At 47.8% G+C, this 12621-nt stretch overlaps 1 protein-coding gene across 1 annotated transcript in view; it reads left to right on the forward strand.

The window, feature by feature from the left end:
- The window catches only part of sptbn5 (spectrin, beta, non-erythrocytic 5), an 81168-nt gene that overhangs the window by 5307 nt on the left and 63240 nt on the right, over nucleotides 1–12621 (forward strand). The window contains exons 6-11 of the mRNA XM_032499798.1: nucleotides 627–847; nucleotides 2522–2660; nucleotides 3686–3820; nucleotides 4496–4584; nucleotides 10373–10526; nucleotides 11890–12093. Of these exons, the coding sequence (XP_032355689.1) occupies nucleotides 627–847; nucleotides 2522–2660; nucleotides 3686–3820; nucleotides 4496–4584; nucleotides 10373–10526; nucleotides 11890–12093 (942 nt within the window). The remainder of the gene's footprint in view (nucleotides 1–626; nucleotides 848–2521; nucleotides 2661–3685; nucleotides 3821–4495; nucleotides 4585–10372; nucleotides 10527–11889; nucleotides 12094–12621) is intronic.

Here is a 12621-nt window from a genome sequence, read left to right on the forward strand (position 1 = left end):
TGCACCTGAACACACCTCCCTGTAAGACCAGCACGCCCAGAATGCACCTGAACACACCTCCCCGTAAGACCAGCACGCCCAGAATGCACCTGGGAAAACACCTCCCTGTAAGACCAGCACACCCAGAATGCACCTGAACACCCTCCCTGTAAGACCAGCACGCCAGAATGCACCTGAACACACCTCCCTGTCCAGACCAGCACATCCAGAATGCACCTGAACACACCTCCCTGTAAGACCAGCACGCCCAGAATGCACCTGAACACACCTCCCTGTAAGACCAGCACGCCCAGAATGCACCTGAACACACCTCCCTGTAAGACCAGCACGCCCAGAATGCCACCTGAACACACCTCCCTGTAAGACCAGCACACCAGAATGCACCTGAACACACCTCCCTGTAAAACCAGCACGCCCAGAATGCACCTGAACACACCTCCCTGTAAGACCCCGCACACCCAGAATGCACCTGAACACACCTCCCTGTAAGACCAGCACGCCCAGAATGCACCTGAACACACCTCCCTGTAAGACCAGCACGCCCAGAATGCACCTGAACACACCTCCCTGTAAGACCAGGATGCCCAAAAGTTTTTGGCCTGACATGCGTCTGTCTTGTGTCTCAGGCAGCGCTCAGGGACGGGTACCTGGAGGACACGCTGCGTCTGGTCCGGAGGCAGGACGTCCGCGGCCTCTCCACCCTGGAGGAGGCCCAGGCCGCTGGCCGGCGTCTGGAGGCGCTGGCCACCGACGCCCTGGCCAGAGAGCCGCGCTTCGCCGCCCTGAGAAACATGGCCGACACCATCGAGAGGGGAAACTACCACAGCAAGGAGGTCGTCATCCGGAGGTCAGAGGAAGAAATCCTCCTCAGATCAGATTAGATCAGATCAGATCAGATTAGATCAGATCAGATCAGATCAGATCAGACTAGATTAGATCAGATTAGATTAGATTAGATTAGATTAGATCAGATCAGACTAGATTAGATCAGATTAGATTAGATCAGATCAGATTAGATTAGATAGATTAGATTAGATCAGATCAGATTAGATTAGATTAGATTAGATTAGATCAGATCAGATCAGATCAGACTAGATTAGATCAGATTATATTAGATCAGATTAGATTAGATTAGATCAGATTAGATTAGATTAGATTAGATCAGATTAGATTAGATTAGATTAGATTAGATTAGATCAGATTAGATTAGATTAGATTAGATTAGATCAGATTAGATTAGATTAGATTAGATTAGATAGATAGATTAGATCAGATCAGATTAGATTAGATTAGATCAGATTAGATCAGATCAGATTATATTAGATTTTGTTCATCCCACAATGGGGAAATTCCCTCGTTACAGCAGGAGTTTTTACAGTAAAAACAACAACAAACAGGCAAAGAAACAACAGACAATGTGCCAAAACTACTGAATGAATGTAAAGTGGCATTTTATATTATTATATAAAAGATATTGTTAAGTAAAAGTCAGTAAAGTGAGGTCAGAGGAAGACATTCTCCTTAGATTACATTACATTAGATTAGATTAGATTAGATTACATTAGATTAGATTAGATTACATTAGATTACATTAGATTAGATCAGATTAGATTAGATTAGATTAGATCAGATCAGATTAGATTAGATTAGATTAGATCAGATTAGATCAGATCAGATTAGATTTTGTTCATCCCACAATGGGGAAATTCCCTTGTTACAGCAGCAGTTTTCTACCCTAAAAAACAACAACAAACCAACAAACAGGCAAAGAAACAACAGGCAATGTGCAAACATTACTGAATGAATGTAAAGTGGCATTATATATTATTATATAAAAGATATTGTTAAGTAAAGTTAGGTAGACATAGTACAAAAAATACTGCAATGTAAGTGAATAAGTGACATGAAATTAACTAGAATAGTTTGTAATTAAATAATATAACAGAAGTAAGTCCTGTTCTGCAACGTGGTGACTTGTACTTCTGCTATATTATTTAATTACATGTTATTCTATTTAATTACATATTGTGATTTTTTTTTTTTTACAGTAATGCTTTGACTACTGTGATTTCAACTGTGATACTAAAGAGACTTCAGATACAGTATATACTCTACATGCATGATAGAATACATATGTCTCTCTCATGGGGGGGGGGGAGGGGGGGGATCTCTGGGCGGGCAAAGCCGAGAAATGGGAGGTAACCTTGCCCCTTATGACACCATAAGGGGAAGAATCCAGATCGGCCCATCTGAGCTTTCCTTTTCTCAAAGGCAGAGCAGGATACCCAGGGCTCGGTTTACACCTATCACCATTTCTAGCCGCCGAGGGGGGCCATAGGCAGGCTGGGGGGGGGGGCGTATTAATGTTAAAAAACCTCATAAGGGGATTTTGATTTTGCATCTCTCCACAATTCAAATCGACCGGAAGTGATTTCTTTGTTAGCCCGACGTCATGTTGGTTTTATGTGCGTTTACTGAGCATGTGTATTTATTTATTTGTTTGTGCTATGTGTTGTGTAAGAGAGGAGAACATTAGCCATCGATGGAAGGACCTACTGCAGCAGCTCCAAGAGCAGAGGGGGCTGCTGGGTAATGTAGTTGAAAATCTAAGCGTCCTCCGAGACGTTGAGCTCGTCTCCCAGGAACTCAACGAACTACAGGTGAGTTTACAGAAACTCATAATTATCAATAATTATGAAAAGATTGACCTTAACCTGGACGCTATTTTCCCATGTTTTTGTTTTGTTAGTGACTGATTGGAACTAACTGCAGTCTTTGAAATTTGTGAAAAGTTCTGTTGTTGCCGCTGACAACCTAAGATTAATATTCTAATGTGTGACAACATTATGGGATGGATCCCTACAGAGATAAACCTTTTAGTTAAAGAGTAAGATCCTTTTAGTTTAACATGAAACAGAAATCACCATCACCAAACCCACCAGACTCCATGTAAATAATCACTATTTTTAGCATGTATAGAGCAGCATATCTCCACCAGACTCCATGTAAATAATCACTACTTTTAGCATGTATAGAGCAGCATATCTCCACCAGACTCCATGTAAATAATCACTACTTTTAGCGTGTATAGAGCATCATATCTCCACCAGACTCCATGTAAATAATCACTACTTTTAGCCTGTATAGAGCATCATATCTCCACCAGACTCCATGTAAATAATCACTACTTTTAGCGTGTATAGAGCAGCATATCTCCACCAGACTCCATGTAAATAATCACTAATTTTAGCGTGTATAGAGCAGCATATCTCCACCAGACTCCATGTAAATAATCACTACTTTTAGCGTGTATAGAGCAGCATATCTCCACCAGACTCCATGTAAATAATCACTACTTTTAGCGTGTATAGAGCAGCATATCTCCACCAGACTCCATGTAAATAATCACTACTTTTAGCGAGTATAGAGCAGCATATCTCCACCAGACTCCATGCAAATAATCACTACTTTTAGCGTGTATAGAGCAGCATATCTCCACATGTAAATGGATGAATTAAGAGTTTATTCCAACCAGATCAGCGTATCTTCACCGTCCTTCCATCTCTCCCTCTCTCTGTCTCCCATCCCTCCATCTCTTCCTTCCTTTATCTGTCTCCCATTTGCTCCTCCCTCTGTCTGCCATCTCTCCATCCCTCCATGTCTTCCTCCCCCCTCTGTCTCCTAGTCCCAGGCCAGTTCCTCTGAACTGGGGAAACAGCTGGCGGAGGTGGAGTCTCTCCTTCAGAAACAAGATCTGCTGGAAGCTCAAATCTCGGCACACGGTGATACCATCACCGCCATCAGCAGCACGGCGCTCAAAGTAAAAGTTAATTTACACCGCACACAAAACATATGATTATAAAAAAAATAACAGAAGATGGATATTTCAGAACATTGCAGCTAGCTATGGTTGTTTGGTTGGTAACGTTAGCTCAAAACACCATTCAACTGACAGCCTTTGTTGTGTTTGATAATAACTTGTAGCTAAGCTAGCAGTGAACCAACTTCATTAAATAGGTCCATTTTTACTGTCTTGACGTTACAGAAGTCTCTCGTTAGCATCTCGGAGGCTACTTCAGACGCTACAGAAGTCTCTCGTTAGCATCTCGTTAGCATCTCGGAGGCTACTTCAGACGTTACAGAAGTCTCTCGTTAGCATCTCGTTAGCATCTCGGAGGCTACTTCAGACGCTACAGAAGTCTCTCGTTAGCATCTCGTTAGCATCTCGGAGGTTACTTCAGACGCTACAGAAGTCTCTCGTTAGCATCTCGTTAGCATCTCGGAGGCTACTTCAGACGCCACAGAAGTCTCTCGTTAGCATCTCGTTAGCATCTTATATGCTGCTTGTCGCAAAGTGACGAATGTGCGACTCAAATCTGCCCTCTCCTCTCATCGAGGAGTGACACCTCCATCGTCTCTTAGGTAAAGATAAAGGTTCAGGAGCAGGAGGTGCTCTTTGATTCGTCCACTAATGTGTCTTTGTCTTCTTCCTCAGGTGAAAGCGAGAGACGGTCAGCAGATCCAGAGCAGAGTGAGAGCTCTGGACCGTCAGTACCAGTCTCTGGCGTCTCTCAGCAGAAACAGGTCTTCCTCCCTTTTCACTTTCATTGATTCTGAGTTTTTAACCCTCGTGTTCTCTGGGGTCAAATTTGACCCGTTTCCAAGTTGTTGTTTTTTAATGTCAGAAATATGGGAGGTCGAAAATGTCAACATTGGAGGAAAAAATCGTAAAAAATATTGGAAAAAGTGACAAAAACTACAAACTACACTCGTTTCCTCTCGTCTTGCTTCCTTCTCACCTTGTTTTCTCTCGTCTTGCTTCCTTCTCATCTCGTTTTCTCTCGTCTTGCTTCCTTCTCACCTCGTTTCCTCTCGTCTTGCTTCCTTCTCATCTCGTTTTCTCTCATCTCGTTTCCTCTCGTCTTGCTTCCCCTCGTCTGGTTTCCTTTTATCTTGTTTCCTTCTCACCTCGTTTCCTCTCGTCTTGCTTCCTTCTCCTCTCGTTTCTTCTCGTCTTGCTTCCTTCTCATCTCGTTTTTGCTCGTCTCGTTTCCTCTTGTCTGTTTCCTTTTGTCTCGTTTCCTTCTCACCTCGTTTCCTCTCGTCTTGCTTCCTTCTCATCCTCGTTTTCTCTCGTCTCGTTTCCTCGTCTTGCTTCCCCTCGTCTGTTTCCTTTTGTCTTGTTCCTTCTCTCGTATCCTCGTTTCCCTCTCTCTCTCCTCTCGTCTTGCTCCTTCTCTCTCGTTTCCTCTCGTCTTGCCTTTTCTCTCACCTCGTTTCCTCTCGTCTTGCTTCCTTCTCCTTCGTTCCAGTTCCTCTCGTCTTGCTTCCTTCTCATCTCGTTTTTTGCTTCGTCTTGTTTCCTCTCGTCTTCTTCCCCTCGTCTGTGTTTCCTTTTGTCTTGTTTTCCTTCTCACCTCGTTTCCTCTCGTCTTGCTTCCCTGTCTCATCTCTTTTCCTCGTTCCTCTCGTCTGCTTCCTTCTCATCTCGTTTCCCTCTCGTCTTGCTTCTCTTCTCACTTGTTTTCTCTCGTCTTGCTTCCTTCTCATCTCGTTCCTCTCTCGATCGTCTTGCTTCCTTCTCACCTCGTTTCTCTCGCTTGCTTCCTTCTCATCGTTTTCTCTCTCTCGTGTCCTCTCGTCTTGCTTCCCCTCTCTGTTTCCTTTATCCTTGTTTCCTTCTCACCTCGTTTCCTCTTGTCTTGCTTCCTTCTCCTCTCGTTTCTTCTCGTCTTGCTTCCTTCTCATCTCGTTTTTGCTCGTCTCGTTTCCTCTCGTCTTGTTTCCTCTTGTCTGGTTTCCTTTTGTCTCGTTTCCTTCTCACCTCGTTTCCTCTCGTCTTGCTTCCTTCTCACCTCATTTCCTCTCGTCTTGCTTCCTTCTCACCTCGTTTCCTCTCGTCTTGCTTCCTTCTCACCTCGTTTCCTCTCGTCTTGCTTCCTTCTCATCTCGTTTTCCTCTCGTCTCGTTTCCTCTCGTCTTGCTTCCCCTCGTCTGGTTTCCTTTTGTCTTGTTTCCTTCTCACCTCGTTTCCTCTCGTCTTGCTTCCTTCTCATCTCGTTTCCTCTCGTCTTGCTTCCTTCTCACCTCGTTTCCTCTCGTCTTGCTTCCTTCTCCTCTCGTTTCCTCTCGTCTTGCTTCCTTCTCATCTCGTTTTTGCTCGTCGTTTCCTCTCGTCTTGCTTCCCCTCGTCTGGTTTCCTTTTGTCTTGTTTCCTTCTCACCTCGTTTCCTCTCGTCTTGCTTCCTTCTCCTCTCGTTTCCTCTCGTCTTGCTTCCTTCTCACCTCGTTTCCTCTCGTCTTGCTTCCTTCTCATCTCGTTTTCTCTCGTCTCGTTTCCTCTCGTCTTGCTTCCCCTCGTCTGGTTTCCTTTTGTCTTGTTTTCTTCTCACCTCGTTTCCTCTCGTCTTGCTTCCTTCTCATCTCGTTTCCTCTCGTCTTGCTTCCTTCTCCTCTCGTTTCCTCTCGTCTTGCTTCCTTCTCATCTCGTTTCCTCTCGTCTTTGCTTCCTTCTCACCTCGTTTCCCCGCGTCTGGTTCTCCTTTGTCCTTGTCCCTCTTCGTCTTGTTCCTCCTGTCTGGTTTCCTTGTCTATGTTTCCTCTCCTTGTTCCTCTCTCACCTTTCCTCTCGTTGCTCCTTCTCACCTCGTTTTCCTCTCGTCTTGCTCCTTCTCGTCCTCGTTTCCTCTCACCTTGCTCCTTCTCCTCTCGTTTTCCTCTCGTCTTGCTTCCTTCATCCGTTTTCTCGTCTCGTTTCCTCTCGTCTTGTTCCTTCTCACTCGTTTCCTCCTCGTCTCGCTTCCTTCTCATCTCGTTTCCTTCGTCTTGCTCCTCTCACTCGTTTCCTCTCGTCTTGGTTCTTCCACTCGTTTTCCTATCTTCTTCCTTCTCACCTCGTTTCCTCTCGTCTTGCTTCCTTCTCACTCGTTTCCTCTCGTCTTGCTTCCTTCATCACCTCGTTTCCCTCTCGTCTGTTCCCTTTGTCTTGTTCCTTCTCACTCGTTTCCTCCCCTCGTCTTGTCCTTCTCACCCTTCTCTCTCTGCTCCGTTCTCCCTCGCTGTTTCCTCTCGTCTTGTTTCCTCGTCGGTTCTCCTCGTTTCCTCGTTTCTTCCTTCCACTCGTTCTCACCTTGCTTCCTTCTCACCTCGTTTTCCTCTCGTCGTGCTTCCCTTCTCATCTCGTTTTCCTCTCGTCTTGTTTCCTCCTTCGCTTCTTGCCTTCTCCCTCGTTCTCCTCTTGTCTTGCTCCTTCTCACCTCGTTTCCTCTCGTCTTGCTTCCTTCTCACTCTTTTCCTCTCGTCTCTTTTCCCTTCTCTCTCGTCTTCTTCCTTCCTCCGCGTCCTTCTTGTTTCCTCACCTCGTTTCCTCTCGTCTTGCTTCCTTCTCATCTCGTTTCCCTCTGTCTTGCTTCCTTCTCCCTCGTTTCCTCTCGTCTGCTTCCTCTCATCTTTTCCATCTCTTTTCCTCGTCGTTCCTTTGTCTTGTCTTCCTTCTCACCCTCGTTTCTCCTCTCTGGTTTCCTTTGTTCTTTGTTTCCTTCTCACCTCGTTTCCTTCCCTCTCGTCTTGCTTCCTCTTCTCATCCTCGTTTTCCCCCTCGTCTTGTTTCCTTCTCTTTCTCGTTTCCTTCCTCTCGTCTTGTCTTCTCTCGTCTGTTCTCCTCTCGTCTTGCTTCCTTCTCACTCGTTTCCTCCCTGTCTGGTGTCCTGCTTTTCCTTCTCACCCCCCGTTTCCCTCTCGTTTCTTTGCTTTTCTCTGTTTCCCCCTTCCCTCCGTTTCCCCTCTCGTTCTCTCTCGTCTTGCTTCCTTCTCACCTTGTTCCTCCTTCTCCTTCTTTCCTTTTCTCTGCTCCTTCTCCCTCGTTTCTTCTCTTGCTTCCTTTTCCCGTTTTTTCCTCCCCTTCCTCTCTCTTGTTCCCCTCGTCTGGTTTCCTTTTATCTGTTTCGTCTCACCTCGTTCCCTTGTCTTGCTTCCTTCTCCTCTCGTTTCCTTTTCGTCTTGCTTCCTTCTCATCTCGTTTTGCCTCTCGTTTCCTTCCTCTCCCTTGTTTTCCTCTTTTGGTTCCTTTGCCCTTTCCCTCTCGTCTTGCTTCTTTCTCTCTTCTCCTTCTCACCTCGTTTCCTCTCGTCTTTCTTCCTTCTCACCTCGTTTCCTTCCTTCTCCTCCCTCTCCCCTTCTCTCTCTTCCTCTTCTCATCTCGTTTCCTCTCGTCTTGCTTCCCCTCGTCTGGTTTCCTTTTTCTTGTTTCCTTCTCACCCTCGTTTCCTCTCGTCTTGCTTCCCCTCCCTCGTTTCCTCTCGTCTTGCTTCCTTCTCACTCGTTTTCCCCCCCTCGTCTCTTTTCCCTCCTTTTTCGTCTTGCCCTTCCCTTTTCCTCTTTTCTGTTGTTCCCTCTTTTCCCCCGTCTGTCCTTTTTTCTTGCCTTCTCCCCACCTCTTCCTCTCGTCTTGCTTCCTTTTCCCTCGTTCCCTTTCCTCCTTTCCTTCCCTCGTCCTCCTTTTCCTCCTCCTCGTTTTCCTCCTCTGTTTCTCTCCTCCGTTTCTTCCTCCTCCCCGTCTGGTTTCCTTTTGTCTTGTTTTCCTTCTCACCTCGTTTCCTCTCTTTGCTCCTTTTCATCTCGTTCCTCTCGTCTTGCTTCCTTCTCCTCTCGTTTTCCTCTCGTCTTGCTTCCTTCTCCTCTCGTTTCCCCTTCTCCCTCTTGCTTCCTTCTCATCTTCCCCGTTTCCCTTTTTCCTTTTTCCTCTCGTCTGGTTTGCCTTTTGTCCCTTTTTTCCTTCTCCCTGTTTCCCTCTCTTGTTTCTCCCTCGTTTTCCTCTCCTTGCTTCCTTCTCACCTCGTTTCCTCTCGTCTTGCTTCCTCTCACCTCGTTTCCTCTCGTCTTGCTTCCCCTCATCGGGTTTTCCTTTTCTCTCTTCCTTCTCTCGTTTCCCTCTCGTCTTGCTCCTCCGCTTGTTTCCTTCCCCTTGTCTTGTTCTTCTTCGGTTCTCTCTTTTCCTTTTCTCTCGTTTCCCGCTTCTCTTTCCTTCCTCCCTCGTCTTGCTTCCCCCTTCTCCCTCGTTTCCCTCCCTCTTGCTTCCCTTTTCCTCTCGTTTTCCCCTTCCTTCCTCTCACTCGTTTCCCCTCGCGTTCCTTTGTCTTGTTCCTTCTCACCCTTTCCCCTCGTCTTCTTTCCCTACCCCTTTTGTCTTGTCCTTCTCACTGTTTCCTTTGTCTTGTTTTCCTTGTCTTTCCTTTTTCTCGTTTCTTCTCACCCCTCGTTTCCTCTTCTCTTCTTCCCCTTTCCCCCTTTTCCTCTCGTCTTGCTCCTTCTCCTCGTTTTTCCTCTCTCTTCTTGCTTTCCTCTCACCTCGTTCCTCTTGTCTTGCTTCCTTTCACCTCTTTTCTCTCGTCTTGTTTCCTCTTCTCGTTTCCCTCTCTCCTTTTCCTCTCACTTGCTTCCCCTCTTTCCCCGTTTCCCTTTGTCTTGTTTTCCCTTTCCCCCTCTTCCTCTTGTCGCTTCCTTCTCATCTCGTTTCCTCCCTCTTGGCTTCCTTCTCCCCTTGTCCTCTCGTCTTGCTTCCTTCTCATCTCGTTTTCTCTCGTCTTGTTTCCTCTCGTCTGGTTTCCTTTTGTCTTGTTTCCTTCTCACCTCGTTTCTCCTCGTCTGGTTTCCTTTTGTCTTGTTTCCTTCTCACCTCGTTTTCTCTCGTCTTGCTTCCTTCTCACCTCGTTTCCCCTCGTCTGGTTTCCTTTTGTCTCGTTTCCTCTCGTCTTGTTTCTTCTCGTCTTGCTTCCTCTCGTCTCGTTTCCTCTCGTTTTGTTTCCTCTCGTCTTGTTTCCTCTCGTCTCGTTTCCTCTTTTCTCCCCTCTATGGTTTCCTCCCCTCCTCATCTCCTCTTTCCCTCTTCCATGTCTCCTCTCCTACCCTCTTATCTTTCTTCTGATCTTTTTTCCTTTTCTTGTTTATTGTCATCTCCTTTTCTCTTGTTTTTTTTCTCCTCTCCTCTGGTTTCCTCTTGTCTCGTTTCCTCTCTTATTCCCCTCTTCATATCTCCTCTCCTACCCTCTTGTCTTTCTTCTCATCTTATTTCCTCTTGTTCCCCCCTCTCTTAATTCTCATTTCCTCTTCACTTGTTTTCTTCTGTCCTCTCCACTTTCCTTCTTGTCTTGTTTCCTCTCATCTTCCCCCTTCTCCCCTCTTTTTCCTTCTCCTGTGTCATTCCTCTCCTCTTGTCCTGTTTCCTTTCCTCTTGTTTCCTCCTCTCCTCATCTCTTGTTTCTGTCTCCGTGCCGTTTCCTCTCCTCTCTTCGTTCTCCCACTCCTCTCACATCTGACTTCCTCCTCCTCTTCATCACTTCCTCCTCCTCTTCATCACTTCCTCCCCACCTGTCAGGAGGAGCCAGCTGGAGGCTCAGCTGAAGCTGTTTGAGTTCTTCTATGACTGTGAGGAGGTGGAGGCCTGGCTGTATGAGCGCTGGTTGGGACTGCAGACAGCCGGACTTGGGAGAGACCTGACCCACATCCAGCTAGCCCAACACCGACACAAGGTACTGTCCACATCCAGCTAGCCCAACACCGACACAAGGTACTGTCCACATCCAGCTAGCCCAACACAGACACAAGGTACTGTCCACATCCAGCTGGCCCAACACCGACACAAGGTACTGTCCACATCCAGCTAGCCCAACACCGACACAAGGTACTGTCCAAATCCAGCTAGCCCAACACCGACACAAGGTACTGTCCACATCCAGCTAGCCCAACACAGACACAAGGTACTGTCCACATCCAGCTAGCCCAACACCGACACAAGGTACTGTCCACATCCAGCTGGCCCAACACAGACACAAGGTACTGTCCACATCCAGCTAGCCCAACACCGACACAAGGTACTGTCCACATCCAGCTAGCCCAACACAGACACAAGGTACTGTCCACATCCAGCTGGCCCAACAGAGACACAAGGTACTGTCCACATCCAGCTAGCCCAACACCGACACAAGGTACTGTCCACATCCAGCTGGCCCAACACAGACACAAGGTACTGTCCACATCCAGCTAGCCCAACACCGACACAAGGTACTGTCCACATCCAGCTAGCCCAACACAGACACAAGGTACTGTCCACATCCAGCTGGCCCAACACAGACACAAGGTACTGTCCACATCCAGCTAGCCCAACACAGACACAAGGTACTGTCCACATCCAGCTAGCCCAACACCAACACAAGGTACTGTCCACATCCAGCTAGCCCAACACAGACACAAGGTACTGTCCACATCCAGCTAGCCCAACACACACAAGGTACTGTCCACATCCAGCTGGCCCAACACAGACACAAGGTACTGTCCACATCCAGCTAGCCCAACACACACAAGGTACTGTCCACATCCAGCTAGCTCAACACAGACACAAGGTACTGTCCACATCCAGCTGGCCCAACACAGACACAAGGTACTGTCCACATCCAGCTGGCCCAACACAGACACAAGGTACTGTCCACATCCAGCTAGACCAACACAGACACAAGGTACTGTCCACATCCAGCTGGCCCAACACAGACACAAGGTACTGTCCACATCCAGCTAGTCCAACACAGACACAAGGTACTGTCCACATCCAGCTAGCCCAACACAGACACAAGGTACTGTCCACATCCAGCTGGCCCAACACAGACACAAGGTACTGTCCACATCCAGCTGGCCCAACACAGACACAAGGTACTGTCCACATCCAGCTGGCCCAACACAGACACAAGGTACTGTCCACCTCCAGCTGTCAGTTAAGTTGTCGTACTAAGCAGAATCCTTTCCTGATGTCTCTTTAGGGGCTCTGTAATTTTCTTGTACTTGTTGTTTTGATTGTACTCTGAATTGATGTGTATTTGTACTCTGATTACTTCATGCCAGGCGTTGGAGGCGGAGCTCCAGGCCCAGGAGTCCCTGTACCAGGGCGTTCTGGGCCGGGGTCAGGACCTGCTGTCCAATCAGAGTCCTCCCAGTCAGCGAGCCATCCAGAAGTGGATCCGGACCCTGAAGAAGCAGTGGAGCCACCTGACCGAGGAGACGGTGGTGCACCGCGACCGCCTGCACGCCGCCGCCGCCATCAAACAGGTAGAAGAAGAAGAACCGCCATCTGTTGGCAGCATGTAGCTTAGCTATTGATTAGCACAACAAATATGCATTTAAATTAAGCATATCTAAGTATTTTGGGGCGGCAGTAGCTCAGTCAGGGGGGAGTTGGGTTGGGAACTGGAGGGTTGCTGGTTCAAGACTCCATACGAACCAAAGTACGGTGGGCACTGCCAAGATGCTCTTGAGCAAGGCACCAAACCCACAACTGCTCGGGAAGAGGCCTCGGGGAAGACCCAGGACTAGGTGGAGGGACGTCCAGCTGGGAGGAGGTCTCGGGGAAGACCCAGGACTAGGTGGAAGGTCCAGCTGGGAGGAGGCCCCGGGGAAGACCCAGGACTAGGTGGAGGGACGTCCAGCTGGGAGGAGGCCTCGGGGAAGACCCAGGACTAGGTGGAGGGACGTCCAGCTGGGAGGAGGCTCCAGGGAAGACCCAGGACTAGGTGGAGGGACGTCCAGCAGGGAGGAGGCCCCCGGGGATGACCCAGGACCAGGTGGAGGGACGTCCAG

Source organism: Etheostoma spectabile, chromosome 20 (genome assembly GCF_008692095.1).
Source record: "Etheostoma spectabile isolate EspeVRDwgs_2016 chromosome 20, UIUC_Espe_1.0, whole genome shotgun sequence".
Classification (NCBI taxonomy): Eukaryota; Metazoa; Chordata; class Actinopteri; order Perciformes; family Percidae; genus Etheostoma; species Etheostoma spectabile.